This window comes from Phyllostomus hastatus, unplaced genomic scaffold (genome assembly GCF_019186645.2).
Source record: "Phyllostomus hastatus isolate PE091 unplaced genomic scaffold, TTU_PhHast_1.1 phas_scaffold_78, whole genome shotgun sequence".
NCBI lineage: Eukaryota > Metazoa > Chordata > Mammalia > Chiroptera > Phyllostomidae > Phyllostomus > Phyllostomus hastatus.
Genome location: NW_025334041.1, coordinates 56,101,955 through 56,129,505, shown reverse-complemented (window position 1 = coordinate 56,129,505; position 27,551 = coordinate 56,101,955). Strand labels below are relative to the sequence as shown.

General features: G+C 37.9%; 1 protein-coding gene across 1 annotated transcript in view; it reads left to right on the top strand.

Annotated features, from left to right (window-relative positions):
- GLI3 (GLI family zinc finger 3) overlaps positions 1 to 27,551 on the top strand; it is a 284,734-nt gene that overhangs the window by 76,420 nt on the left and 180,763 nt on the right. The window contains exon 3 of the mRNA XM_045827801.1: positions 22,055 to 22,297. Within this exon, the coding sequence (XP_045683757.1) occupies positions 22,055 to 22,297 (243 nt within the window). The remainder of the gene's footprint in view (positions 1 to 22,054; positions 22,298 to 27,551) is intronic.

Sequence of the window (27,551 nt, the reverse complement as noted above, 5' to 3'; positions counted from 1 at the left end):
TGCACTGCTAATAGAATAGGTAGAGCTACAAAGCATCAGAAGCACTGGGGAAAATGGTGTAACTGTGCAGTGGACGACATGACAGTTTTTATAGAACTGAATAATTGCATACAGAATGATTAATAAATATCTGCATGCTGATTCTCAACTGGGTCCTTGCTGTAGGGAGGAGAAACAAATGAATTCTCACAGGTTATGTTTTGTCTGGGGAACTAGGGTTAATCTGGGTGTGAGCTCACAGAATATCTTCTACCTCCTTCCCATATCTATGGGGAATTCAAAAGGAAAGGACAAAAATACTCAAGCAAAAAATTGATATGGCATTTGTGGTAAGAGTCTCCTTTATTTGCCACTAACTCATATTTCAAAAAGATCAAGAGCTTTCTTAAAGAGTTAGTACTTTCTATATATGAACTATACTACTTAAGCATGAAACAGCTCTGAAAAGACATTTATTTCTAATTTAAACATTCTTTTCGAAGTTTTTAAACAATTTTTAGGGAAATGACGGAAAATGAAGTAAATAGAGACAAGCACTCCTGCTAATGTTTTGGTGTATGCTTCCTCCCCTCTCCCCTTCCAGCCCTTCTCTCTGCTTTGTGTATATTATTAATCTTATATTACTATTTATTTAGGAGTTTACCCCCTGTATTATAAATGTTGTTTTAGGGAATATCCTTGTAGCTAAGTCTTTGCACACAATCTAAATTTCTCCGTTGGGTACTTACTCAGCAAGGGGAGTGTTGTATGAACTGGGACATATATTTAAAACTTGTCATACAGGTCACAAAGCTGGTGTACAGTTTGTGAATATACAAATATACTACTTTACTGTGCTGATAATAATGTATTCTCCTTTACTCAGCCTCTGCCAACACTTCCTAATTTGGTATCAAGGCAAAATCAAAAACACAAACAAACAAGAAACAAATCCAGTGTCATTTCAATTTTCACGTCTTTCATTATATAATGAAGCAAAATAGTTTTCATTTACTTCTTGAACATTTAAATTTCTTCTTTAATGAATTGCCTGTTGATGTCCTCCCACCCCCCATTTTGGGACTTCTTTTTGTTATAGAGTAACATTTTGTTATATTTTGCATATGTTTAGATAGATTTGTATTAAATGACCTAAAGCACATAGCTTAAGTTTTACTCATATATAAGAAAGATAATAGCACTTGTGAATCAGAACATAAGAGGTAAATCTGAAGACGCTGATCTTTAGGGACTGCCTCGAAGTTTTTAGAACAGACTCTTAGTACACTTTACTGAAGGAAATATGCATGTTGGAGAGTGCACATATCATAAATTGTATACTTGGATAAATTTCATAAGCCAAACATATTTGTGAAATCAGCATCAGACTCCAGAAACAGACCGTCACTAGCACTTTTGTAGCTACCCCCTCATCCCTCCCCTTCCTTACTTCTACTTGCCTGCTTTAGTTGTGGCTGTTTTTGTACTTCATAAGTTTGTTCTCCTTTTGTGTCTGGCTTCGTCTCTTTTCCTCTACATTCTGCTTCAAAGAGTTATCCACATTTTGTGTAGTTGTAGGCATTCGTTCTCCTTGCTGTGTGATTGTCACTGCATGAATATGCTACAATTTATGAATTCTTCCTACTGGTGATGGATGCTTGTAGTTTCAAAGTTTTGGTTGCAAATAGTGCAGTTAAAAATACTCTAGTATGTGTTTTTGGTACTTTTGGTGTTGGAAATAGAACCGACATTTTAACAAAAGTTCGTGTTCCCATATCGTCCTTCTGACCTCTCCACTTACACCTCTTGAGCAAAGTGAAGAACAGCAAGGACCTGCAGTGACTGTTCTTGTTTTGTCTTGGTGTTACTTTCAGTAAGGATGAGAATAATGAAGTTCTCTTAACAAGGTATCAAGTACTGATTTAAATTGTAGATGATCATTGTTGTCTTCAGGCTGGGCTATCACAGGAAGAATTACATTTTACATCCTATTCTCTTCTTTATCAGTTCTTGATTCATCCTAGTAAATTGAAGGTTCAAATTATCTTAAGAAGAACGAGTTTATTAACTTAGTATTTATACAAGCAACCCCCTTAGGTTTACTAGTTTAATGAAAACCACGTATTTAGGGTAAGAAATTAGATTAAGGCTGTGTGTGTACAAGAGTTGACGTTGAGAGATGTATCAAATCTGGATCACACTGCTGTGTGATCTTTTGGTAGAATTAAATAAAAGGCATTCAAAAAATTATAGCTGCCTTTTAGCAGCTTTATGTCTGATTTTTTTCCCTCTAGATTCTTTGGCTGACATGAGTTTTGAAGTTCTGCCACATTCACTTATCAGCCTGTGGCAAATGTAGTCCTCACCAGAGTGAAGATGAAAAGCTTAGAGAAAAAAAAATCCATGTGCAACATAAAAATGCCTTACCAGTGTGAAGAATTGGCAGGGTTACCATTCTCTCTCTCTCTCTCTCTCCCCCTTATGTATATAGGGAAAAGGCTAAATTCTTACATTTTTATTTTTCAGTCCATCCAGTGTGTATACATTTAAATTATTAATACTTCCCAAAACACATCTAACTTGACAGTTCATTGTATCAAGGAGTCAAGGAGGGCCAGATATTTTCTGGTACATTTCTAATTTTATTAGTATCTCTGTAAACTGTGAATCACTTTGTACTTTGCTCATATACATGGGCTAAATATTAATCTCCACAGCAATTCCCATGAGGTTAATAGCGAACACATGAAACATCTCATCCTACTGAACAGGGGAAACTCTGATGTGCTGGGAGAGAGGAAATCTGTGGCGTGGTAGCTCTTGTCCATTTTCCTTTCCCTTTATCTATTTGTTTATTCTCATTGCTTTATTATCCTTAATGTTATATCTGCTGTTAAAGGACACTAGCATTAAGTTGGTGAATAGAAGGATAATGTTCTTAATTGATAATCTGGCAGTAGTGAATGGGAACATAAAGAATCAGAAGCCACTTTTTACAAAATGCTGCCATAAGTGACTTTCCTCTGTCCCTTGTTTATCACCTGTCACCTGTTTGAACCTGTGCTTGTATTTCTGGATTCTTGTTTCTTGAGGCCCCATTGCTAGGCCTCACTGCCAGGCTCCACACAGTTACCCCCATGTTCTCTTCTCTGGGACTCGATCCTGATCAGATAGATGCTGCTGCCTCTGGTGCTGCATCCTGGAAACAGTAGCGGCAGGAAACTTGCCGCCACTATCAGACGGTACCTGCAGGTCCCACTCCAGTCATTCAGTTATTTATTCATCCATAGGATAATTCTCTAGAGTCTGTGTTATACTAGGCATAGAGATACCACAACTAACAAGATTCATTGGCAGAGACATGCAAATAAACAGCTAATTACAGAAAAGCATGAGAAATGCTCTTGCAGGTATTGGGCAGGACTGGAGCAACCTCAGAGGATGGGAAAGAAGAGGGGTGATGATGTTTCTTCTCACTCAGCCTTTACTCAGGTCAAGCAGTAGGCATTCATGGAAGGTTTGGGAAATGAGAAATGACTGTGTTTCCAGAAGATAGATAGGCAATGGAGTGAGAAACACCGAACTTTTAACATTGCTTCAATTTTCAGTACTCCAATGAAGAATTTGCCTTTGCACTGTTGAAATATGCAATTTTAGGATTTGCAAGGTATATATTTCCTAGTGTTTTGTATTTTTCTCTGTGGTTTGAAGCTTCTTTGCTAGACTGGGTTCTGCATTTTTATTGAATGTTACCATGCTCAGTGACTTTACAGAATCTACTAGTTCACTGTTACAGGGCTTTTTTGTGTGTGCATATTTCCTTCTGTGGTCAGCCCAACAAAGCACAGAAGTTCAGGCCTTGATTATCCCCAGCAAGTGGTTTTCAATGAAACAAGGCCAAGGAATGGCCCAAGTGGGGAATGAGAAACCCAAATACACCAGGATTATATTTTCATTTAATGACTTGATAAAATGTTTGGCACATTTATATCTTTGTGACTTAAGTAGTAAAATTAAGCTAATTCGTGACTTGTTCTCATTTTTAAGCATTCGTATGGAAAAATGGCCCCATATTTTGATGCAGGAATATATATTTCTGAGGGAGATATTTTTAAAAAGTAATTAAATAAAAATCTTCCTAACCCAGCCCCCATGAAAATCCCGATATGTTTGTAAATTATTTGAACTCTTAGACAACCTACAAATAGGAGCATAACAAGACAGTTTACATTGGATAAGGAAGTATTTTATTAAAACTTTGGGTTACTCTAAAGCCAAAGTTTTTCAACACATTTGCTATACCTGCCAAGGAGTGCAATCTATTAAATAGATTTTATTCCTTCATCATTTCATTATTTCTTTCTCTTACAGTACTAAAACTGTGCTCAGAAGGTAGAGGTTAATTACATAAAAACTAAACCTTTTTTTAGATTCCTTAAATGGATTTAAACATGAAAGTATGCAACTATACTTTAAACATGAAAGTATGCAACTATACATTAAAACCCACCTTCCAAAATGTATCTCTATAGTGCAGGGGTATAGGATTGTTTTAGTGATTGTTTTTTTTTTTTGCTTATGTTATTAAATCAAAGTTTATATTTTTACACTGTTTGATTTTTTTTACCCTATAAAGAATTTTATCTTGATAGATCCATTAAAAGGGTAAACAAATTTACAAAGGACTGTTTACTCACATTTGGAGCTATTTAAATTTAAGTGACAGAAAAAGACAGTTATTGTCAAAGGTTATTTGAGTAAAATGGGTGGAAAACTACTGAAGCATGACTGCAGAGAAGAGGCCATTTACTTGGCCAAATGACAATTCCTGGATTTGTTGAGTGGTTCTGATGTATACAGAAGAAAGTCAGTGTATTGGATGGAGGAGGCAGTGTTGGAACTAACAAAGACTTAATTGGAGAAAAGTTGAACGTAGAAGGGCAGCTACAGGGCACAGATGAGTTGGTGATGGGGATGAGTGGCTTTGGCAGGGGTGTGACAGTTAGAGGTGAGCTGGAAGAATACTCTTTAATGTGGGTGGAGGAAGGAAGAGCAGAATGAAAGCAAAGGTATAGAGATAAATGCCTGTCTTGGTTTTATTCTAAGTAATTTATGAGTTCATTTGCCCGGAAGAGTGTGGCCTGAATATTACAGAAAGAGGTTAGGATTGTAAAAAAGCGATCATTGGATGGAAGATCCCCAATTTGCAAATACTGTTATTTGATAAGAAAAGACAAGTTTGTGGTATAGATTTGAAAATAGGTTGAAAACAAAAAAGAGTGTTTCCTTCTTTCTTTCCAGGAGTCCAGATCCCATAATGCATAGGATGGAAGAAAAACAAGGATGAGCTTCCTTCACTCACTGCTTTGAGGCAACTTATTTAAGAGGAAGCAAGGCATGAAGTCTCAATGGTTGCTAATATTCTGTTGAATGAACTGTGAAATGCTTTCATTTTATAGAGAGGGGTGTTACTTTTGCTATCTGGACCATATGAGGACTTCCTCCTATAAATTATGGAATAGATTAAAGAGACCCAATAGAATTAATAAAATTGTCAAGCACAATAACATTGCTTGGATTATGTGTTTTGTTTACTGTCTTCTCCAGCTCTTCTTGAGGGCTTTAGTTGAACTGGATTGGACAATAAGATGAGTGAGGATGGAAGAATTTTAATGTCTGAATGACTTGGCAGCAAACTTAAATTTCCTACCAAGAAATAGGAATTTCTATATGTGCCAATAATATGTCAATTAAGGAAGAAAGAAAAGTTCAAAAACAAACAAACAAAAAACACCATATAGGTGCCCTCAGTTACTAATACTGTGCTGTTGAATTGAATGCATCCCCAGGAGGTTAAGTGAGGGTTGATCAGCCTCTGGACATCTAGAAAAATCTGTCACAAAGTCCAGAATGGCAGCAGCCATTTTCCATTTTGTTTTTACTCCTCTCAGAAAGTCAGGTTTTGTGCTGGAACACATGGAAACCTTGACCTGGTTACATCCATGTGAACCAAGTGTGGAGGCTGGATAACCTGGGCCAGTTTGCATTCTCTATGTTGACTCAGCTAACTTATTCCTCTGAGCCCAATCTTTCATACAAGTTGCAGAAACTCTCTTGGAACCCAGCTATGTTTTGTCAGGAGATTCCCCAGTTTGTTGGGAACAGGAAGTCTCAAAATTTTATACTTGCAGCCCTATTAATAAAAGGACATACCAGTCTGGTTCATACTATCTTTTAAAAACAGAACATTTGGGATTCTGTCTGGCTCAGCAGAGGGCACTTTCCCTTGTATTTTAAAAACAATGTATTGAATAGCTTGCTCTGTGGGAAATGGCCTCTGTCACCTTCAACTTCCAGAGAGAATGGCACTTTTAATGTGTGTATACTTGTTTGTTTTATGACTATTCTTAAACAAAGAACCCAAACAATTGGAAATACAGCCAAAGCTGGATAAGAAGACACCTTTAATCATATATATCTCAGATTTTATATTTATTTATTTTTGTTTTTAAAAATATATTTTATTGATAATGCTTTTACACTTGTCCCATTTTTTCTCCCCTGTATTCTCTTCCACCATGTACATCCCTCCCACCAGCATTCACTCCTTAATTTATGTCCATGGGCTGTTACATATAAGTTCTTTGGCTTCCCCATTTTCTATACTGTTCTTAACCTCCCTTTGTCTATTTTGTACCTGCTATTTATGCTTGTTATTCCCTGTATCTTTTACCCCATTCTCCACCCCCACTGATAACCCTCCATGTGGCCTCCATTTCTGTGATTCTGTTCCTGTTCTAGTGGTTTGCTTTTTTTTCTTTTTTAGGTTCAGTTGTGGATAGTTGTGAATTTGTTGACATTTTACCATTCATAGTTTTGATCTTCTTCTTTTTCTTAGATAAGTCCTTTTAACATTTCATATAATAAGGGCTTACTGATGATGAACCCCTTTAACTTGACCTTATCTGGGAAGCACTTTATCTGCTCCTTCATTCTAAATGATAGCTTTGCTGGATAGAGTAAGCTTGTATGTAGGTCCTTGCCTTTCATGACTTTGAATACGTCTTTCCAGCCCCTTCTTACAGGTAAGGTTTCTCTTGAGAAATCAGCTCATAGTCTTATGGGAACTCCTTTGTAGGTAACTCCTGTTTTCCCTTGCTGCATTTAAGATTCTCTCCTTATTTTTCAGCTTGGGTACTGTTATTATGATGTGCCTTGATGTGTACTTCTTTGGGTCCAACTTCTTTGGGACTCTCTGAGCTTCCTGGACTTCCTGGAAGTCTATTTCCTTTGCCAGATTGGGGAAATTTTCCTTTATTATTTGTTGAAATAAGTTTTCCATTTCTTGGTCTTCCTTTTCTCCTTGTGGCACTTCTATGATTTGGAAGTTGGAATGTTTAAAGTTGTCCTGGAGGTTCCTAAGCCTCTCCTCATATTTTTGAATTCTTGTTTCTTCATTCTGTTCTGGTTGAATGTTTATTTTTTCCTTCTGGTCCAAATCATTGATTTCAGTCTCTTTCCTTCCCTTCACTGTTGGTTTCCTATATATTTTCCTTTAATTTGCTTTTCATAGCCTTCACTTTTTCCTCCACTTTGTGACCATAGTCAACCATTTCTGTTATCATCCTGATTACATTGTTTTGAATTCTGTATCTGATAGGTTGACTATTTCTTCATCATCACTTATTTCGATTTTGGATCTTTGATCTTTTCTTTCATTTGGGCCTTATTTTTTTTTGTGTTGGTGCTCCTGTTATATTGTAAGAGGTGGAAACTTAGGTATTGCCAGGATGGGCAGCCCACATTGCTGCATCATGGTGCTGTATGTGAGGGAGGGGTCAGAGACAGTATAATGCCTCTTGCTTCAGTCATTTCCCCTGCTACCCACAAGCAAATTGAGTCCTTCTGGTGTTACTTCCTTGGGTGGGTGGGTTTGTGTATATTCTAGGACCTTGTGGATCTCTCCAACAAATTGTTCTTTGAGCCTGGGAGTTTCTCCCACCACTAGAACCTGCACAAGTTTTTATAGCCAGAGGTTTTGAGGCTTTATTTCCTCATGCTGGAACCCTGGGTTGGAGTCTGTCTCACTCTGCTGTTGTTCCTCCTGGGTTGTCTGCATGCAAATGTGGAACTGTGCAGTCTTCAAGCCACTGCCTCACCCACCAGTTCCTCCAGCTGAGGTCTTGCTACTCCTCCTCTCTGCCTCTCTTACCAGTCTGAATGAATGTGTGTGTCTTTAGTTCCTTGGTTGTTCGACTTCCATACAGTTTGATTTTTTGGCACTTCTGATTTTTTTTTGTTATTTTAAATTTGTTGTTATCCTTTTTTTATTGTGCAAGGAGGCAAAGTGTATGTACCTACACCTCCATCTTGGCTGGAATCGATCAGATTTTATATTTAAAATTTATTATTTATCCTAGAGGTTAGCACATTTAGAGAGGAAACACTCAGCAAACGTTTTCTACCTTTAGGATTATGAGAAAAGCCAGAAAATCTTTTTTTCACCATATCAATTGTCAGGTTTTGACTTATAAGGAACTGGTTTGACACCCTATTTACTGACTTGAAACTTTAGGGAAGTTCATTTCTCTAAGCCTTTTTTGTATCTTTAATGTGTGGTGATATCAGAAGCACCAATACTAAGTACCTTGAAAATGGTGCTGCCTTATTTTTTGTATATTTTTCCTAAGTATGGTTTATTGTTTCATGCCTTGAGATGGGTAAGTTGGGGATGGTATTCTTTTTTCTGTAAATATTTACAGCTAGTAAATAGTTTAGAATTTACTTGGGCCATTTTGTCTCTATCAGTATTCAACACTGCTCTCTCTTGAAGTGTGAAAGCAGCCACAGACAGTATAAAATGAATAAGCCTGGCTGTGTTCCAATAAAACTTTATTTATGAACACTGAAATTTAAATTTCATATGCTTTTCATAATTCATGAAATTTTCTTTGGCAATTTTTCAACCACTAAAAATGTAAAATTAATTTTTGTACAAAAACAGGCAGTGGTGGTAGTTTGCCAGTAATCACCCTAACAGAATTTGCTTAATCTTTATAATAAATATTGTTTATGGAGAAATATAAAATGGGTTTCTTGGGGAGATTCAAGTGTCTTGGGTCATTGTAGAAAATCAAGTAGAGAGCAGATTGATATTTTCAGTGCATATTTCAAGGGATCATATGATTATGAGCCTCACCCAGAATAAAGAAAGAAGTGGGTGAAAGAAATGACCAGTTGTAATTATAGGCCATTAACTTGGATCCTTTTTGTGGTTTTGAAACAGTGATTATTTTCTTCTAAGCTGCCTGGCTTGGTTCTTGTTGAAGGTGTACACTATTTTGTTCTTTTAAAGGTTTCAGAGCACTTTCCTACATCATCCCGTCTTTTCCTAGGACATCTGTGAGAACTTTAGTGGAATACATAGGTGATGTCTCATTTTACACAAGGGGGAGCAGCAGGCCAGAGAAATTCTGTGACTTTGCCTAAGATTCAATCAACATAGCTATAGGGTCAGGCCTGGAAGCTCAGCCTTCTAACTCCTTCCCCAGAGCACTTGCACCCCACCATGCTGCTTTGTGGTAGTACCTGGCATTTGTAAGTGCCACTGTTTATACAAAAAGATCCTTTATTTAAAGTTTATTGATATGCCTCTTTTTATTGTTGTTCAGTTACAGTTGTCCTGCCTTCCCCCCATTCCTCTCTCCCACCCCCCACAAAAAGATCCTTTTCATAATACTATTTTATTTAACCCTCAGGAAATCCTATGAAGTAAGAGAGGCAAAGTTTATCATACCCTTGCTGTATGAGGCAACTTAAATCTGATATACCTTCAGTTACCCTGGATCAGACACCCACTATGTGCTAGAGACAAGTCTGGGACTTAGATTTTCAAACTCCTTTTTATTATACCATGCTGCCTTATTAAATGTGATGGAGGTGATGTCATTACTACCCAAACATTAAAAAATAAATTGAAAAATAACATCCTGTTCTGTTCCAGCCCCAGCAGTGATTTTTAATGGAGATTTGTATTAAGAGAATTTTTGCTTTCAAAATGCTGTGTGCACTCTTGTAAAAGGTTGAATTAAATGATTTTATTTTTGATAAGTGGCCCATATAAATTTATTATTTATTTATTTTGGTTCTTTCTGCTTGAGCTCCTTTGGTGAAATGAAGCACTGCTGTATTTTTATTGCATACACAGTTGTTAAAAGAAATTGAAAGATGCTTGTTAGTTTTAATACAATATATCTTGTACTTTTAGGAACAGTTACAATTCCTAATAGTGCATTTTAAGAAGTAGTCTGGTTTTCTAGTTTTGTTCTTGATTAAAAAAATTGTTAAATTTGCCAAAAGTTCTTAGTCATCTTTTGTTGGGGAGGAGGCTTCCTCTTGGTGTGACACAGATTTTATTGACTCATTTCTTTCCAGTCTGTGGAAGGGGAGAGCAAGTTTTCAGCCTGAGAGCAAGTTTTCTCCCTTTCTCTGTATGTTTCTTTAACTATTGGATATATGCACCTTTCAATAAACTATGCATGGCTTTAACTGTTGGAACTACAGTCAAGTTGAACACAAACCAAACACTCAGATTGCTTCTTACATCTAAAGCTGCAACCCAGTGTCTCAGAAAATAATGTTAAATATCCTTTGTAAAATGACTATTCAGAACCTGCAAAGACTATATAGGAAGATAACAGATTATGGAAGGGAAGGGCTTGGACGAGGGGTGGGAAAACATACTTCAGCTTGAGCATGAGAGTTGCCATTTATACTGCAAGAGTCTAGATTTGTCCAAGATCCAAACTTGGCAATATCAAGAACTGAAGCAGAGTAAGAAATTCAGAGAGGTTTCTAAACCATGTTTCATAACTGTGGATTGAAGTTTACATTGAAGTTCATTTGATTACACTTTTAAGTATCCTTTCCTAATAACCTTTATAGGAAGAAGTAGAACAATTTTAACAATGAAGTGGCAAGCAAATCAGTGTTCTGTGGGCTTTCAGACACTTTACAGAAGATACTTTGCAGGGATTACAAGTCATTTACAATAGATGAGAAAGGTGTGCTGATCTGGGTATTTACCTGAAGCATGAGTTGAAGCAGGTTTCTTAAACTTCTTCAGAATTATTTACCTGAATAACTGCAATGATGATACTGCATACCTGATAGGCTTGTGAGCATTCAATTGGATTAATATACATGGAGCATGTAGCACATAGCCTGGCACTTAATTTAGTAAGTGCTCAATACCTATGAGCAATAACCATGGTAGTCACTATTTTCTACTGTAGTTTCCCTCTTAAACCTTTGAGGGATGGCCTGGTGAAAGCTGAGTTACTAAGTTTTGTGGGTAAAAAGGTTAGGGAATTTTGGTACTTGTTTGGGAGGCATAGATACAAAATAGTTAAACTTATCATATGACTTTTAAATAAGAAAATTTATTGAAATCTTCATAAAGCCCAATACCAATGTTAGGTGTTACTAACATTGGTAAAAATACCCTACTAGGTACTTTTACTTTCTAGTGGTGGGATAAATAATTTAAAACGACTTCAGGAGATACATTTGTGAGATAATTTTTTAATTTCTGAGTATGTAATTTGGACTTTTCCAGAGAATTATTGTAAAAGTCAGACATATGAGATAGTTAGAAATAAGGGTAAAATAAGTCAGCTTTTTCTGCCATGTAGAATAATTGGGAAATACAGAAACATAAAGAAAACTAACCCATAAAAATATTTTCATGCTCTCCTGGATGGGTGGCTGAGTTAGTTGGACCATTATCCTGTGCACCAAAAGGTTGTGGGTTTGATTGCTGTTTAGAGCACATACCTAGGATATGGGCTTGATCCTCAGCTGGGGTGTGTACGGGAGGCAACAGACTGATGTTTCTCTCTGTCTCTCATCCTCTCTCTCTAAATCAATAAAACATATCCTAGGATGAGGATTAAAAAAACACATTTTCATGCTATTTTGGTATGTTTCTTAAAGTGTTTATTTTAAACTTAGGGATTTTATATAGAAATAATTACATATTTCTCTTCTTCCCAACTTCTCTTTCTTCAAAAATTTGGATCCTTAAAAAATTTGGTGTAGTGAGGGAACAGTGGATTCTAGTCCAGACTCTGCCACTTTCAGGCTATGTTTGCTTGGACAAGTACTTTTTGTATCTATATAATGAGGATCATAATTACATTTAGCTCATAGGATTGGCATGCAAGGCCTTAGAACAGTATTTGGCACTCAGTAAAAATTCTTTCCTATGTTAATTAAAATCCTTAGTGTACTATAATTAATGACTACTTTATCATATAATAAAATAATGGATATTTATTTTGGTAACTTGTTTTCCTTGTTAAAAATAACATTGTGATATCATTGAATATAGATTAATATATTTGCTAATTTTTTTCTTTAAGGTATATCCTGGAAATAGAATCATTTGATATATCTAGACAATTATGGAAATACTTTAATAGTCTGAGGAGGTGACTCTGTCTTTGTTCTCTCTAACACTTAATATTATTTTACAGTTTGCTACTGGTTATTGTACAGCTTACTAAGAAGGGTTCTTTACTTTAAAATGCAACATGAAAACTATATGAAATTCAAATTCTAGTGTCCATAAATAGAGGTGTATTGGAACACACCTGTGCTCATTGGTTGACATCCTGCCTGTGGCTGCTTTCATTCTACAGCAGCAGAGTTGAGTACTTGTGAAATTTGCAGACCTATGCTTTAGGGTATTGACCAAAATTCAAATTCAAATTTATTTTATATATTTTTTATCATTGAGTAGGGGGTTCTGATAGCCAAATATTTCAATGTGGGCTTTAGAGTTGTGATTTTCTGGGCTTCCAGACTCTGTCTGTGAACAATCCGGGTAACTTGGGAAAGTAACTTCTCTGTGCCCCAATTTTATTATCTGGCAAATGAGCATAATGGCAGTGCCTTTCTGATTAAGTGGCAGTGAAGAGTAAACAAAATAAGTGAAGCCCTTCCTGTCTCATAGTAGCTGAATGTTATCTGTCATTAATTGGTATATGGTTAACAAATTTGAGTTGGCAGGCTTTTGAAGAAAGAGATTGGTAGGAAAATGAGTGAGTCTAAAATTGCTTGTATTTTAGAAAGGTATATGAATTTGGCCTTTTGTTTCCTTAATTGCTTTTACTGGGACTTCTCGAAAATAAAAATACATCCATTGGTATTGGGACATTAGGTTCTCCTAACTGTGCCTGGAAAGCTTGAACAATGCCAGAAGAAAGGTCTGGGCTGTGTCCTGGTTCCCAGTCTCACTGCAGAGGAGGATGGGTAAGTTGGTTTCTGTTCTGTCCTGTCCTGTGCACGGTTGACAGGAGGAGAGGAGAGCAGCTGGAGTACCAAAGCATCCCGTCTTGGCTGGGACCATGAATATGGGCTTTTGGGGGAGGTTAAGTTTTGTGACCCTACCTGCTTCACTCATAGACAGTATCTGAACCATTATGTGTAACTGTTTTACAAAGTTGCATACTTTTGCCACTAAGTATATAGAAGTTAGTCTCATGCCTTATGTATGATAAAATTGTGAAGAATCAAACTGTGTTGTCATTTGGGTTTCTCAAAAGCACATTTTGTAGGTCAAAGTAAGTGGTGACTAGAGGGATCACCAGGCAACACCTGTCCTTACCCAGAGCTGAGTCAGCAGTTGTGAGCCCTGCTCACCATCCCTAATCTTGTCACGGTGGGGGTGAAGTCCCAGCTCAGTAGGTACAATGACAGTATTCTCGATATTTAAATGTACACCAAAGGAGTTTCTGCAGTGCAGTAAGCATGGTATGTATGTATGTATGTATGTCTAAGATTTTATTTATTTATTTTTAGAGAGAGGGGAATTTTAGAGGGAGAAAAACATCTATGCAAGAGAGAAACGTCGATCGGTTGCCCTCTGCACACTCCCAGGCTGGGGACTGAAGCCACAACCCAGGCATGTGCTCTGACTGGGAATTGAACCCGCAACTCTTCGCTTTGTAGGATGACGCCCAACCAACTTGAGCTACACGGGTGAAGGCTTAATTTAAGCATGGTCATCAAAACTTTGTTAAAATATAATACTGCTGTCTGCATGGGCTTCCTCATTACACAGTCTTCTAAAAACAAAAAACCATGCAACATAAACAAACCAGAGGAAGCCAATTAAGTTTGTGTTCATTCCTGCAATTTAAAAAATGGCAGAAAGATTAGGAAATGGGACTTTGTTGTTGAGGGGAGGGTTGTGAACCTGAGAACCACCCTTTGAAAGTGATGCCAGAGGAAGCTGTTACACGCAGAGATTTATTCCTGTCAATCTTTGAAGAAAGGAAGAGTAGGCTCTGAGTCCTCCCACTAATCATGGGTTGGGGTAGATCTCCAGGTAGGTCTCATCGGAGGGTGCAGTGGGCAGCAGCAACCTGGATACTGGTCTTGTGAACAGGCATTTTATTGTTTCTGTTAAGCTGTTGGTTGTTGATCTCATTGTAGAATCTTAACTGCTCATGTCTGTATATGCAAAATAAGGAAGAGCAACTCTTCATTCTTGGTTTATAAAAGACTGCAAATGAGTTCTCAAAACTCAATACCTAAATGTTCATGAGGTTGTTACTCACAAATAGGCATAAATGCTCTATTAATCAGAAGGAAGAAAAAAGTTGGCCCTCTTGAGAATTTATTGTATTGCCTTTGATGTCACTAATTAACTCACTCTGTATAAGCAGCAACTAGTAACTAATAGGAGGCTAAAACAAGGTCCATGACATTTTAGAATTCTTAATTCAGGGTTTTTTTCCATGCTCATAGAAAATAAGGACTATCTTCTCCCTTTTATGGGAGAAGCTGCAGGGGCCCTCAGCGCCCTGTTTCAGCTTTTTAATTTTTTTCCTTAGATACAGGTGGGACTTGACTAGTGCTTTCTGCTTGGGATTTTGAAAGCTGGTTAGTATTGTTGGGTTTGTGCTTGGACTTAAATTGTGCCAGTGTGTTGGGTAATGTTTGACCAAGTCACAGTAATTCTTTGATGTTCATGTTATCAGTGCTGAGAACCATCGTCCCAGGGTGGCGGTGGTGTTGGACAAGGTTATATACCTCTGATTTGTAAAGGTTCTGAGGCACAGAAAAACTAAATGGAAACTCTATAGGCCAAAGAGCTTGCCTAGTGAAGCCTCAGACAAGTTGATTATATTATCAGTTGCTTTGATTTTCCAGAAGGGCAAGGAGTGGAGCCCTCATTGTACTATCTTTTTTAAAAGGCAGAAGTCTGCTTGCTCTGCATATCATACATCACAGCTCTCTGCTGCTGTGTGGAATGGGGGCGGTGGGGGAGGGGATTACTGCCCTTTCAGGTTTTTCATTTTCGTTTATCTAAACTCTCATCTTGCTTTCTCTGCCCATTCTTTTCTGTCCCAGGGAACTCCTTTTGAAGTTGAATGGAGCTCTGTTTACAATTGAGTAGTGGGGAGTGAGGTGAGAAATTAGCCTTGGATTGAGCACTAATCTACTTTGTGGAGCAAACAGTTTCTGGTGAAGGACTGGTGGGATGTTAGTCTAGACTATTTTGGCAAAAAAGAACTCTAGAAGTGTTAAAAATAACTAAGATACTCATTAGACTGATGGAGGGAGGGCATTTTCTTTTTCCTTTCACCTTCAGACCTCTATGTTGATGAAAGTAGGTAGAGAGAGCTACCCTATAATCTTTGAGTGAAGATTGCCACTTGGATTTCTCTGAAGCTTCAGGTCCTGGTTCAGCCCTCTGGTGTTGTAGGCCCCGCAGTATAGTTTAAAGGTTGCAGAGAAAGCAGAGGTCTTTTTCCACATTCATCTGGACCACTCCCTCTGTCATCAGTCATTGTCAATGGAAGATGTATGGTTAGCTGCACAAGGGGGATGTCTGACCCTAAGGGCATTGGAAATGTTCTTAGAGAAGTCATTGTTGCTATATCTCCCTTTGGAAGCCAAGCTCCACACATTATTGGGAATAGCCCCTGTTTAGGCATACCATCCATCTAGATAGAAAGGGGCAAGACTCTGCTTCCAAAAACCATAGGAACGTTATTCCCCCTTCCTAGAATAATTCTGCAACTTAAATTCTACAGTTCTTGGCCTCTTGTGTTTTTTTCATTTTTGATCTCTCTTTGTTCAAAGTCATGAAAATTATGAATCGGAAGTGAGAACTTGGGTCCCATTGTTTTTTTTTTCAGAGTATCAAAATGTAAATAACCAAAAAATTAAAAGCTGACAAGATGCAACAAATGCATAATAGGAAAAAAATGAAATAATGCTCTTTGTGACCACAGTGAGGCAATTTCCTGGAAGGAAAGCAGAAGAAAAGATGCTCTGTTTCTTGCTTAGAACAGGAAGGTGGGGCTCCAGGCTTGTGGGAGCATTAAGAACTGCAGCAATACTCAACAGCTATTGGCTGAGCCTCAGTGTGCTGTGGAGCATGGTGCAGCCCAAATGAGTGTCCTCATGCCTGTGTGGGTAGGATGCTCTATGGTACCAAGACCGTGAGGTTGTATGTCACACCATAGATATGTCATTTCTCCTGGGTGCTTTCTAGGAGTGTATGTATGTTGACAGAAACTTAATGGGAGTGTATCAGAGTTTTGAAAATGTCTGTGCATAAAAATGTAATTACTCTTTTTTCTTTTATTGGTCGTAGTAGTGATAGTGGAGGCTAGGAGTGCACCACTACTTCAGGTGTCATCCCCAAAACTGTTCAGGAACAGACTTCTTGTCCTGTTTATGGGGATGTGTGCCTTCAGAAAGGCATGGGTACCAGTCTTCTTTCATCACCTACTTGTAGGAATCATGGTTACTTGTTTTTGATCTGGGAATTGCACTTAACACCTTGCCCTGCCACAGCCATGGGTTGTTGTGAGGGAGTGAGATAATATAAATGATGAAACTTTTCATAGTGGTAAAGATATGTTTCTTTTTATAAGGAGCAGGTGTGATGTTTGCTGGTGTGGGAAGGGTCATGAATAGTCATCTGCATATTGATTGAGTCTCAGACCTGTGTTTTAATGTATTTGAAGATGACTTTCTATCATTCAGTTTTGAGGTTTCACAAACTCAGACCTACCTAAACAGGGAAATATTATTTTCTTGTTAGAATCCCATTTGACTAGAAACCTGAGTATCCAGTCTCCATCCCCCACCTCTTAACGTTTTGATGTCCCCCACCCCCATTCTCCCTTCATATTGACTCACCGAAATCTGAGTGCCACTTTTCTGGGAAAGCCTGTATTCTGACTTCAGTTTTGTAATTTAATGATGGAAAGTTTCCTTAGTAAACCAAATTTAGAGTCCTAGAATGCTTATCTTATATCCAGACCTTGAACATAAAAGGCATTTTATACTTGCAATTGTTCATTTAATGAGCAATTGCAGAGTGCAGGCCGGTTAAAGGATTGAGCTATATGCACTATTATTGCAAGAAGTATTCCGAAATACCAGAAATAGGACGTAAGCTCTGATCAGGGAGACTGTGAGCACAATTACCTTCTTTTCAAATCCTTCTGTGACACTGCGGGAGGAAGGAGGACTTTGAAACTTGAAAGGAAAGAGCTTGCTTTCAACCTCAAAAGCTAGGAGGAAAGGGCTCTGAAATTTGCTCAGAATTCCCAATTCACCATTAGCCTGTTTCTTCCTTTAGCCTCAAGGCATTCTCCGCTTTTTGAAAAGATGTTAAGAAATTCAGTCACAATAGAGAGCCTAGTTTTGAACATGTTTCACTCGGTCCATTGAGGTCTGGGCTCTAGCCTTTGTGTGGGGTGAATTGAGCTGAGCTGCTAGCTGGTTGGAGAGAGGTGAATGAGGAGTGCAGTCGCAAATTCTGGCAAAGAAAGAAGCTCCCCCCTTCCTTTATTTTACAATATGCATTCCTGTACTACCCTGCTAGTGGCAATATGTGGAGTTGAGCCTGATCTTAAGTCAATACAGAGTACTTGGTTTATAGCATCTCTTGTTAAGTTTGTCTTGTAATTGAAGCTGTTGTTGACCTTGCTTGGGGACCATTTGTAAAACCATTTATTTAGCATAAACTGAAATAATAAACCCTCCTTCTCTCTGGCTGATTGTGATAGGGTGACATTAGTTTGATTTAATGATTAGCCGCCTGACCCTTCTCCTGGAGAGATCTGCTTGAATAGAGAGAGTTCACTCAGAAGCACTCAGAAAGAATACTAATGAGCTTGTTAAATTTAGCATGGCTTCAACGACTTTTGGTTCCTCTGATGGGAGCAGCATTGCCTGGGAGGGGGAAAGGGAGGCAGAGAGACACCAAGAATATTCCTAGAGGGTCTGCACAACTAGAGAAAGCCCACCAAGAGAAGTTTGCAGAAAGTAGCCGGCCAGAACCTGGGGACTGAGTTGTAAGTATTGTTGCTTCTCTTACACTCTGTCTTCTATGTCTTGGGGGAAGAAAAGAGTAATGGTGTTAAAACGGGGTTTAAGGGAACTGCTTGAAATTGAAGTTAATTGAAAAAAATGTGAACACTTCTACCATGAGTTCCTTCCTAATCAGCTAATTTTTTAGGGTGACAAGAAGTGTTCCTAGTTAGTGATACAGTGTAGGATTTTTTATTTTTATACAAGTCTTAGGTGAATATATACCATTTCCTGGGTTGCAATGAGAAATTGTCAGGAGTTTTTGAGCAGTGCACAGGAGGAGTGTGTGTTCTAGTCCTGTTTCACCCAACAGGATTACTTTCTTTTAATATTTATTGTAAACAGTCTGAACAGTGTTTGAGATGAAGCAACTTTGGAGTTCTTAGAGTTTATGGCACTTGAATGTCCACCTTGATGTCAGTTGCCTTTGGGTGAGTTTGTAAAATCTGGAACAGTTTCTAGAATATGATGTTTGGGCAGCTCTCCATTTGTTTCAGGGATTCATTAACTCCCACTCAAGTACAGATACAAAGAAAGAAGGAAGCATTTTTTCCTGAAACTTTTTAGTGAACTGCACATTTTGGTGTGACCCATAAGCATGCAACTGTTTAACATAAAGAAGCTGAACAGTTGCCTCCTCTTTGGCTGTTAAAGTACACTGGTATATGCTCCTGTAGCAGTGGGTCATTTGCTTACATTTTTGTAGTGGACTTCTTGTTGCCATGGTGGACAGTATGTTTCTGTCAATAATTTGGCCTAGCGTAGCTGTCTGCACTGACTCTCAAACTTTATTGAACAACTTGGTTCAACTGAGCAAGATTAGACAGCTTTTGTCTTTTGGCTTGCTGATTTGGTTGCTAAATTTATAAGAGCAGGCAAGGAATATTGCTTGGAAGGTTTTACTGGGGAGAATGTGCTTTTAAGCCCTGTAGCTGTTTGTATTCTGGAGCATGTCTACTGTCAAGTTTTCATCTGAATACCCATCAGAAGAAACTCAGTACAAGAGGTAAACTTCATGAAATACTTGTCTACTGGAATGTTTTGGAGAGGGATGGTAGGTAAAAATGTGGTAGACGTAACCATTGTAAAAGTAACACTGATGAAAGTTTCCACATAAAAAAAATTGCCTGCATTTTTTTTACTTCACTAAGGGAATTTGTTAATTTTTTCCATTAAGTATTTGAGCATTGCTTATTTCTTTTTATAAATTTAATATTCATATGTTAGCTTAACTCTCATTAACAAGATAATTTATTTTTTTAAAGTTAACTACTTGTGAAAAAAAGAATCATTTAGCTAAAAAGATGGCTTTTTTCCACATCCCCCCCCACCCCCCAAACTTCCTCCTCCCAGGAGACTGTGGGGGGAGATGGGAAGATTCTGGACAGACCTTGCCAATTATTCAGTTTCTCGTGAAGTTGGATTCAAATGCTCATAACAAAGGCATGACTTCAAAAAAAACTCACTCAGTTTAGTGATACAGTTTTAAGAGAAGAAGAGTTAATTTCTTCTAGGACTAGTAAGTCAAGGGAATCCTGTTTTAAAACTGGAAGAGATAAGTAGAACTTGGTTATTCACCTTTCCCAGAGAATGATAATTACATGTTTTAGCTCCTCCTGGTAAGGGCTTGCTGGCTTTCCAAAAGAAGGTCCTTTCTACAGCATTTACACCTCAGTGCTACACATTCAGGTTGAAGTAAAGGTTTTATACAGGTATAAATTAGTGGAAAATATGACTTTGGCAATTTTTTGGTTACAGAATTTTTAATAAAACTAAGAGTTTTAGTGTTTTTGACACCTTTTGGCTTTTATGTAATTGCAGGCCTTTATTCTATGGGTTGCAACTTCACTGCTAATGAAGTACAAGTGTGGACTATGCTTTTTAGCTAAATATTAATCAGAAGGAAAATACAAATGTAGGATTTTCTGTAGTTTGTTTTTAAATTAGCAAAAGCATGGTTTGAATTGCTTTTGTAAAGATCAATGTGTAAAAATGTGAAATTACACTATTTTTAGTAGTTATTTGACATAATTAATCCCATAATTACAAGGTTTGGGGTGAGGATCTGCACAAAATAATGTTTCATAGTTAACCTGTAGTAGTTAGCAAATTCACTAAAAACCAAAATGTATGTCATGGTTTGTACTGTTTTGCTCAGTTATTTGCTAGACTGAAAAAAACTCATTGCTTATTTCTTAAAGTCCTAGATATAGGCAGAAAGACTGTTGGCTTTAGATAGTTTGGTAGTTTAAGTCATTAGTCAACACAAAGCAATAGTGATTAGTTTGTATTTTGATGCTTGTCTGTGTTTATAGGTATACTTCTTTCTGAATTTGTACAAGTAACTACGGAACTACTAAAGCATACTTTCTCTGGTTTTTAGAGTCTCTCACCTAGACATATACACTTTATGGAATACTTTGAAGATAAGTTTGTATATTGAGATATGATAAAAATTTGTCCATGTAAAATGTACAATATTATTATTTATACTCAAATATAGTTTTGTTTTTTAGATCAGGAATTTTCAGGTTGGATGTCTCAGCAGTGCTTGAACAACTTATTTTTTTCATCAGCACTTATCTTTCAGAGGATATCTGTTGTTTAAATGCAGAGCTTTTTTGGCATATGTAGTTTTGGAGTATGTGTGTGATTCTAATAGATGAATTAGTTCACTTGTGAGTTCAGATTGCCAGTTTGGTTTAATTTTGTGCATGTTTCTTTGATCTGCTATTGTAGAAAGGTATACAGTCCCATTTGCTGAGAAGCATATTGGATAGATGGAAAGTTCTTACAGATCAAAGGAAACCAGAAGTGTTAGGGAGCTGGGGTATCAAATATATGAAGAATGTCATTACATTAATGTTTCTTACATGTTTGAGGCAATGTCTGGACCCCACCTAGAGCATGTACGTGTGTGTGTGTGTGTGTGTGTGAGAGCATAATGGATGCCTTGCTTACCCCAGAGCCTTCTCACACTTGAACTTTCACCCTCATTCCTCTTTCCTTTTAGTTATCAGCTCCATGCTATGGTCTGAATCAGGAAGTGTCTTGCAAGGGACCCTGGTGGTTTCCATGATTGGCACCTTTATCTTTTGTAACCAGTGGATTTTCTGTGCCACTTCTTACTCTGTTAAATCTCTCATTGGGTTACAAATCACACAAAAACAAACACAGAAGCATCTGGGTTACTTTCTAACAGGTCATCCACTGAGGAACAGAGGCCCCTCCAACCCCAGGATCACCCAGAGCTTCAGTGAGTGTCCAGGCTCCTGTTATCCTAGAGGCCCAGCTTCCTCAGACAGATGAGGGGAACCTGCACACCCACAGCTCTTGGCTGGCAAAACATCCAGTCTCGGTGGGACCTGCAGGGGCATTGGCAATTCCGTGAGGAAGAGCCGCACTAGCAGATTCAGCTGTAAGCTTGTGATAACTTGCTGATTTTAACTATGTTTCAATTTAATTGGCTCATTTCCAGCTCCCCTTCATCTTTCCATTTTTATTTTAGACCCTTACTCATAAGCAGTTTTGTGTGAAGAACATCCTATCATGGTGCAGCTTTCCAAGTTGCCAAGAATGAGAAAATGGCTTCTTCTTTGGAGGGAGACCTAATTGATGACTATTTTTGAATTGTTCCTTAAATGGTCACAGAGCTTTTATGTTCTTTCTTTAGAGGATGAAAGTCCTGGACAGACCTATCACAGAGAGAGAAGAAACGCAGTCACTATGCAGCCACAGAGTGTCCAGGGGCTCAGCAAGATCAGTGAGGAGCCTTCAACATCTAGTGACGAGAGGGGCTCACTGATCAAGAAGGAGATCCATGGGTCTCTGCCGCACTTGGCTGAGCCTTCCGTCCCATACCGTGGGGCTGTGTTCGCCATGGACCCCAGGAACGGTTACGTGGAACCTCACTACCGTAAGTGGGTCCTGTCTCACAGCATGTGTTCCAGAGCCATGGGAGTCTCTGTATGTGTGTGTGCACATAAGCGTTAATTATTTGCCTTATATTAGTTTATATAAGTATTTTATTTACTTTCCACCTTTCTTCTTATTTCTCAGTTTGTGTCCATTCTTTTTAGGGAGAGGCATTTCCTTTTATCTCTAAGTAACTTTAGGCCTCGGTGACCATCTGTGGCTCATTCACATGGATCTTTCCTGGCAACTGGAAAATTTGCCTCACCCAGCTAGGTGCTGCAGGAGGAAAATTGGTTTATGGGGGAGTAATGAAAGTGGGCTGCATTAGCTGAAATCTTTAACAGCACCAATTCCCATTTTTAATGAAATTTTGCTTAATTGTTGAGGAGGAACGAACTTATTTCAACAAATCTGTACTAAATTCTTTAACATGGAAGATTTTTCTACATGCTCTACTTTCTTCTCTAACCAAGTATATCAGAAACATTGGAAGCTTCCTTTTCAACACTAATAACATTTAAGAAATCAATGAGGATTCTGAAAAGAAATATATAATTGTTTTTTGCAAAATCAGAATATAAAGAAAAATATTATGTGTTGAGTTTATTTCTGGCCTCTTTCTAGTTAAAAAATATAATTTTGTTGTGGAATAATGAAGTTTGTATTGAGGTGCCAAAGTTTGTGGCTCTTTATTACAGATTTATCACTTTGCCAGGATACAGACTTGCCATTTAACCTTCCCGGCTGCAATTCCAGAGGATCTGTTGAGCTCCAGAATGGGGGACTGGTTCTTGTTTCCCTTTATCTACATCATTCAGAAAATTTACTGTTTTAAGGCAAAAGGTCATTAGCCAGATGACTGATTATTGCGGAGAGCTGATTAGTGCATGTTTTCTTGCTCAAGAAAGTGCCCAGGCTAAAGCTAATTCCATTTCTTTATTAGTTGGCTTGCAACAGAGGGTGATTGTGCCTCACCAGGGCTCAGATCAAAGGGCCTTGCACAGCCCTAAGTTTCAGCTATTGTCTCCTCCCCACAATATATTGTTGATAAAGATGGAAGATAATGTTATTTTTTTTAAATGGAGAGAGAATTTTTTAAAAAGTGATTAGAAGTATGGAAGAAAAGGTTTTATGGATCCTTAAAAAGTCTACAACTTCTGTTTAAAAAGGACTTATTAGTCCTGTTGCTGTGTTGCTTCCATAGCTGCAGAAATGAGGAGGTGTAGTATGCATGTTTCTGTCCTTCCATCATTAAAAGGTTACTTCATTTTCTTTTATTTTAGGAATGAGAGTTTAAAATAGTGTTGATAGGGCTTTTCTCTGAGCACATTTCTGTTTACTACATTGTATTTTTATTTATTGGCCTTTGTTAGAAATCATTTGTCACTGTTTAGAGGGCATAGCACCAATAGATTAGCTGTTCTTTAGCTTTTCCCACAATATTGTTCAAATCACTATTAAAATTACACGATAACTTACGAGCTATGTAAATTGTTTGTTACAAAATGGCACATATTATTTGACCCACCATTCCAATATAGTCCCTAAATTGGTCATAAATAAATGATATCATTACATATACGAGGTCTGTGTGGAAAAAGTCCAACCATTGTTAATATAATGAGAACAGTTTACACGACAGTGATGTAACCTGATAGCCAAGGAGAGTGGACTGGAATGTACATGTGTGAACAATGATAACTTCATTGTACTAGTCAGTGGGGGTGGTAGATGCCCTTGAGTGAGCATGTGTACTGTGTGGCTGTCACATTCAAAATGACTGAGCGAGTAGAGCAACAAATCTGCATCAAATTTTGCCTTAAGCTTGAGAATTTCTCTGTGGAAACTATTTGGATGATTCAGAAAGTGGCAGCTATGGGCAAATGATAACTGGCAGCTTCATCACAACACACCTGCTCACGCATCATGTCTCGTGCACAGTTTTTTTTGCGAAACATCAAATCACCCAGGTGACTCAGCCCCCCTATAGTCCAGATTTGGCACCCTGACACTTCTGGCTTTTCCCAAAACTAAAATCACTTTTGAAAGGAAAGAGATTTCAAACAATTGATGTGATTTAGGGAAATAGGATGGAGCAGCTGATAGCAATTGGGAGAACTGTGTGAAGTCCCAAGGTGCCTACTTTGAAGGGGACTGAGGTGTCATTGTCCTGTGTACAGTGTTTCTTGTTTCTTCAATAAATGTCCCTAGTTCTCATGTAATATGGACAAGGAGTCCTAGAGCAATCAGGGTATTTGAGTTTAAGTTCCAGCTTTGTCACTTACTGCCTGCATGACCTTTACCAAGTGTGGTGACCCTTCTAAGAATCATTTTCTAACTGTAGAATGGAGGTGGTATATGACCGCCTATCCCATGGTGTTCTCTTGAGAATTAAGTGAGCCAGTGCAAATAAAGTATTTAATAAAATCTCGGGCTCATGGCAAGTGCCTCAAAAGTATTATGGTAGTTGTTGTCCTCTGACTCCTTCCTCTTCCTATTCCTATTTCCCCCCTCTTTCTTCTCTGTTCTTCATCATCATCATCATCATCTTCATCATCATCTATAGTTGATAAGTTCATTCTCCAAACCAAGTTATTTCTGTTAGTGCTGCAGTTGTGTTTGGTTCAGGGTAGACTGGCTTTTCTCTGCCAGATCTGCTCACCTGCTTCCCTGAGGGTCAGTGTCTCATATAAACACAGATTAGACATGGAGTGGAGGTTTATAAGCCTTAGGAAAAGTGTTGTTGTGGTCAGAATTCTGTTTTGTGGCCTTCTGAACATAGCCCTTTCTCATCTTAGTGGGCTGGCTAAAATTTTTTCCTGTTTTGTAAGTAAAGAAATTAAGCTTTTAAATGAATTTGAGAAATTTTAACATTTTAAATTCTCTCTATAAAGTGTTTTATGTAATGAATATAAACTTAATACATGTATAAAATGAAAGGTGCAATATTACTTATTTATTTTCAATAACTTAAAGATGTCCTAAACTAAGTTTCAAGGAGTCAGATAGGATATGACTTTACTTTTTCTAGAACTCTGTTGGATTATTTAATCTTCTACTAGTATAAACAGTATTTTTTTGGTACTTTATAATAAAATCTGTTAGATTTTGTCTGGCTTGAATTATACAGTAAGACTAATAACTGATGTGATGCTAAAGTCAATATATCTTCTGAGAGTTATTTAGAATGTGAGAAAAGCACCATCTTTTAAAAATGAAATGTAGAAGTTTGCCTTGGTCAGGAAGCTCAGTTAATTAGAGCATTGTCCCGATATACCAATGTTGTGGATTTGATCTCTAGTTGGGGCACATACAAGAAGCAAGCAATGAATGCAAAAATAAGTGGAACAATAAATCGATACTTCTCTCTCTCTCTCCCCCTTCCTCCCTTCCTATCTTTCTAAAACCAATAATTAAAAAAAAACAAGATGTAAAAGGTGATTACCTTTTTTTTTACCTTGTCTCAGTCCTGCAGCATTGTCAGTAACACAAGTTCATTGCAGACCTTAGCACTCAAGGTTCAGAAACACCTTTTTAGGCCATTCCCTTTTCCTTTGAGTTCTGTGCCAGCTCCATCAGGCTTTGGGAGAGAAAAGACTCTTCTAACACACACACACACACACACACACACACACACACATGCACACACAAAAGAAAAAGACTCTTCTAACACAGTGTAGCTGGGTATCTGTGCACTCACAGTAATTCCTTCATTTCTTTGTGGTTGGAAAATGCAGACTTTCCAAGATCCTAATTTGTGTTTCTATATATAATAACTTTGTGTTTCTAATGCATGGGCAGGCTTCCTGTAAGACCAGAAAACGGAAAATCATTTTTTCCCCTCGGAAGGATGTCTGTGAAATTTTTATTGCACAAGACTTTATTATACTTGGGTATACAATGTTGCATCTTCACAAATTGCACTTAGGCAGGATTCAAAGTATTTTAGGTTTTGTGGGTTTGACTTAAAAAAAAAAGAAAAAGAAAACCCAGGGATAATGGGTACTTCAAACATTTGCAACATATGTTTGGAATAAAATCTGCCTCGTGGGAGCATTGGGGGTTATTCTCTTATGAAGGGAACTGTGGATGGGCTGTATATCAAGGCCAGAAAGTAGACTTTCAGGCTGCATGGCTCAGACATGGTGTAGTGCCGCTCACTGAAGCAGAATCACTAGCACTTGATAATTGGGGAGAGCATGGGAGGGGCTAGATTTGAGGGAGCTGACTTTAGTTACGATAAAGACCCCTATCTCCTGCCCAAGGATTTCTCAGCAGTTTTATGCTGCTTCTGTTCCATCTGTAGCCAGATATTTTAAACCACCACCATCTCCTGCTTTCACTTACTGCCAATGCATTTATTCTTTTATAAACTTGCAAGGCAGGTGACATAATAATTAAAGTATTCCAGTACCCTAGGGGTGACACTTAAGTTTTACTCTGTTCCTTGTTACAGGAAACATGTGTTTCATTGTCTTCTGTCATAGTCTTAACTGTGAAGAGTTGAGTTTTCTAACTGTTCCTGCACAGCTCTTTGTGGGGAGTTTCTTGAATTTACTAGTCATGCCCTATAGGTTCCCTGCTGGTTTTGTTAAAGGGGAAAGAAAAATGACCCCTTTTCTAAAATTTCAGGTCTCTTTTGCAATTTTATAGTTATGTGAAGACCGCTTTTCTTCTGCCCTCAACTTCTCCCAAGCAGTAATTTCTCCTGGAAAATATGATTCATTCTTCCACGTCAGTGCTGTGATTGAAAACATACCACTGGTATTCTTCCTTATGTTTCCCAGCTCAAATGACTGTGCTATTAGTTGCTAATTAGCAAAACCTGGGGAAGTAGCTTAACGAAAAGAAACTGAATTTTTAATTGCTTGTATTTATTTTCTGTGGAAAGCTAATGTCCTGAGGCCACTTGCATTCTTTAAAAAAAATTCATGTAAGATTATCTTCCTACCTGTCTGTTTTTATATTAGGTGACTTTCTATACTCCTCAGAAGTACATCTTCTAATAGAATGGAAGAGAAGATGTGTATTTTACATATTTAGTAGGTGCACCTGCTCACATTCCTCTTACTATGGGAGTGTCTTGTGCAGACTAAGAGACAAAAATGCCTACAAGGCACAAATGAACAATTTGGTGTTGCACAAACTGCAAAGGCAGTGACAGTTTTCTGAGCACACAGCTCTGATCTCATCCAGGCTACCTTTACCTCTTAGAGAAGAACATTTGATGAACCCAGCAGGAGTGTTTTGGCTTT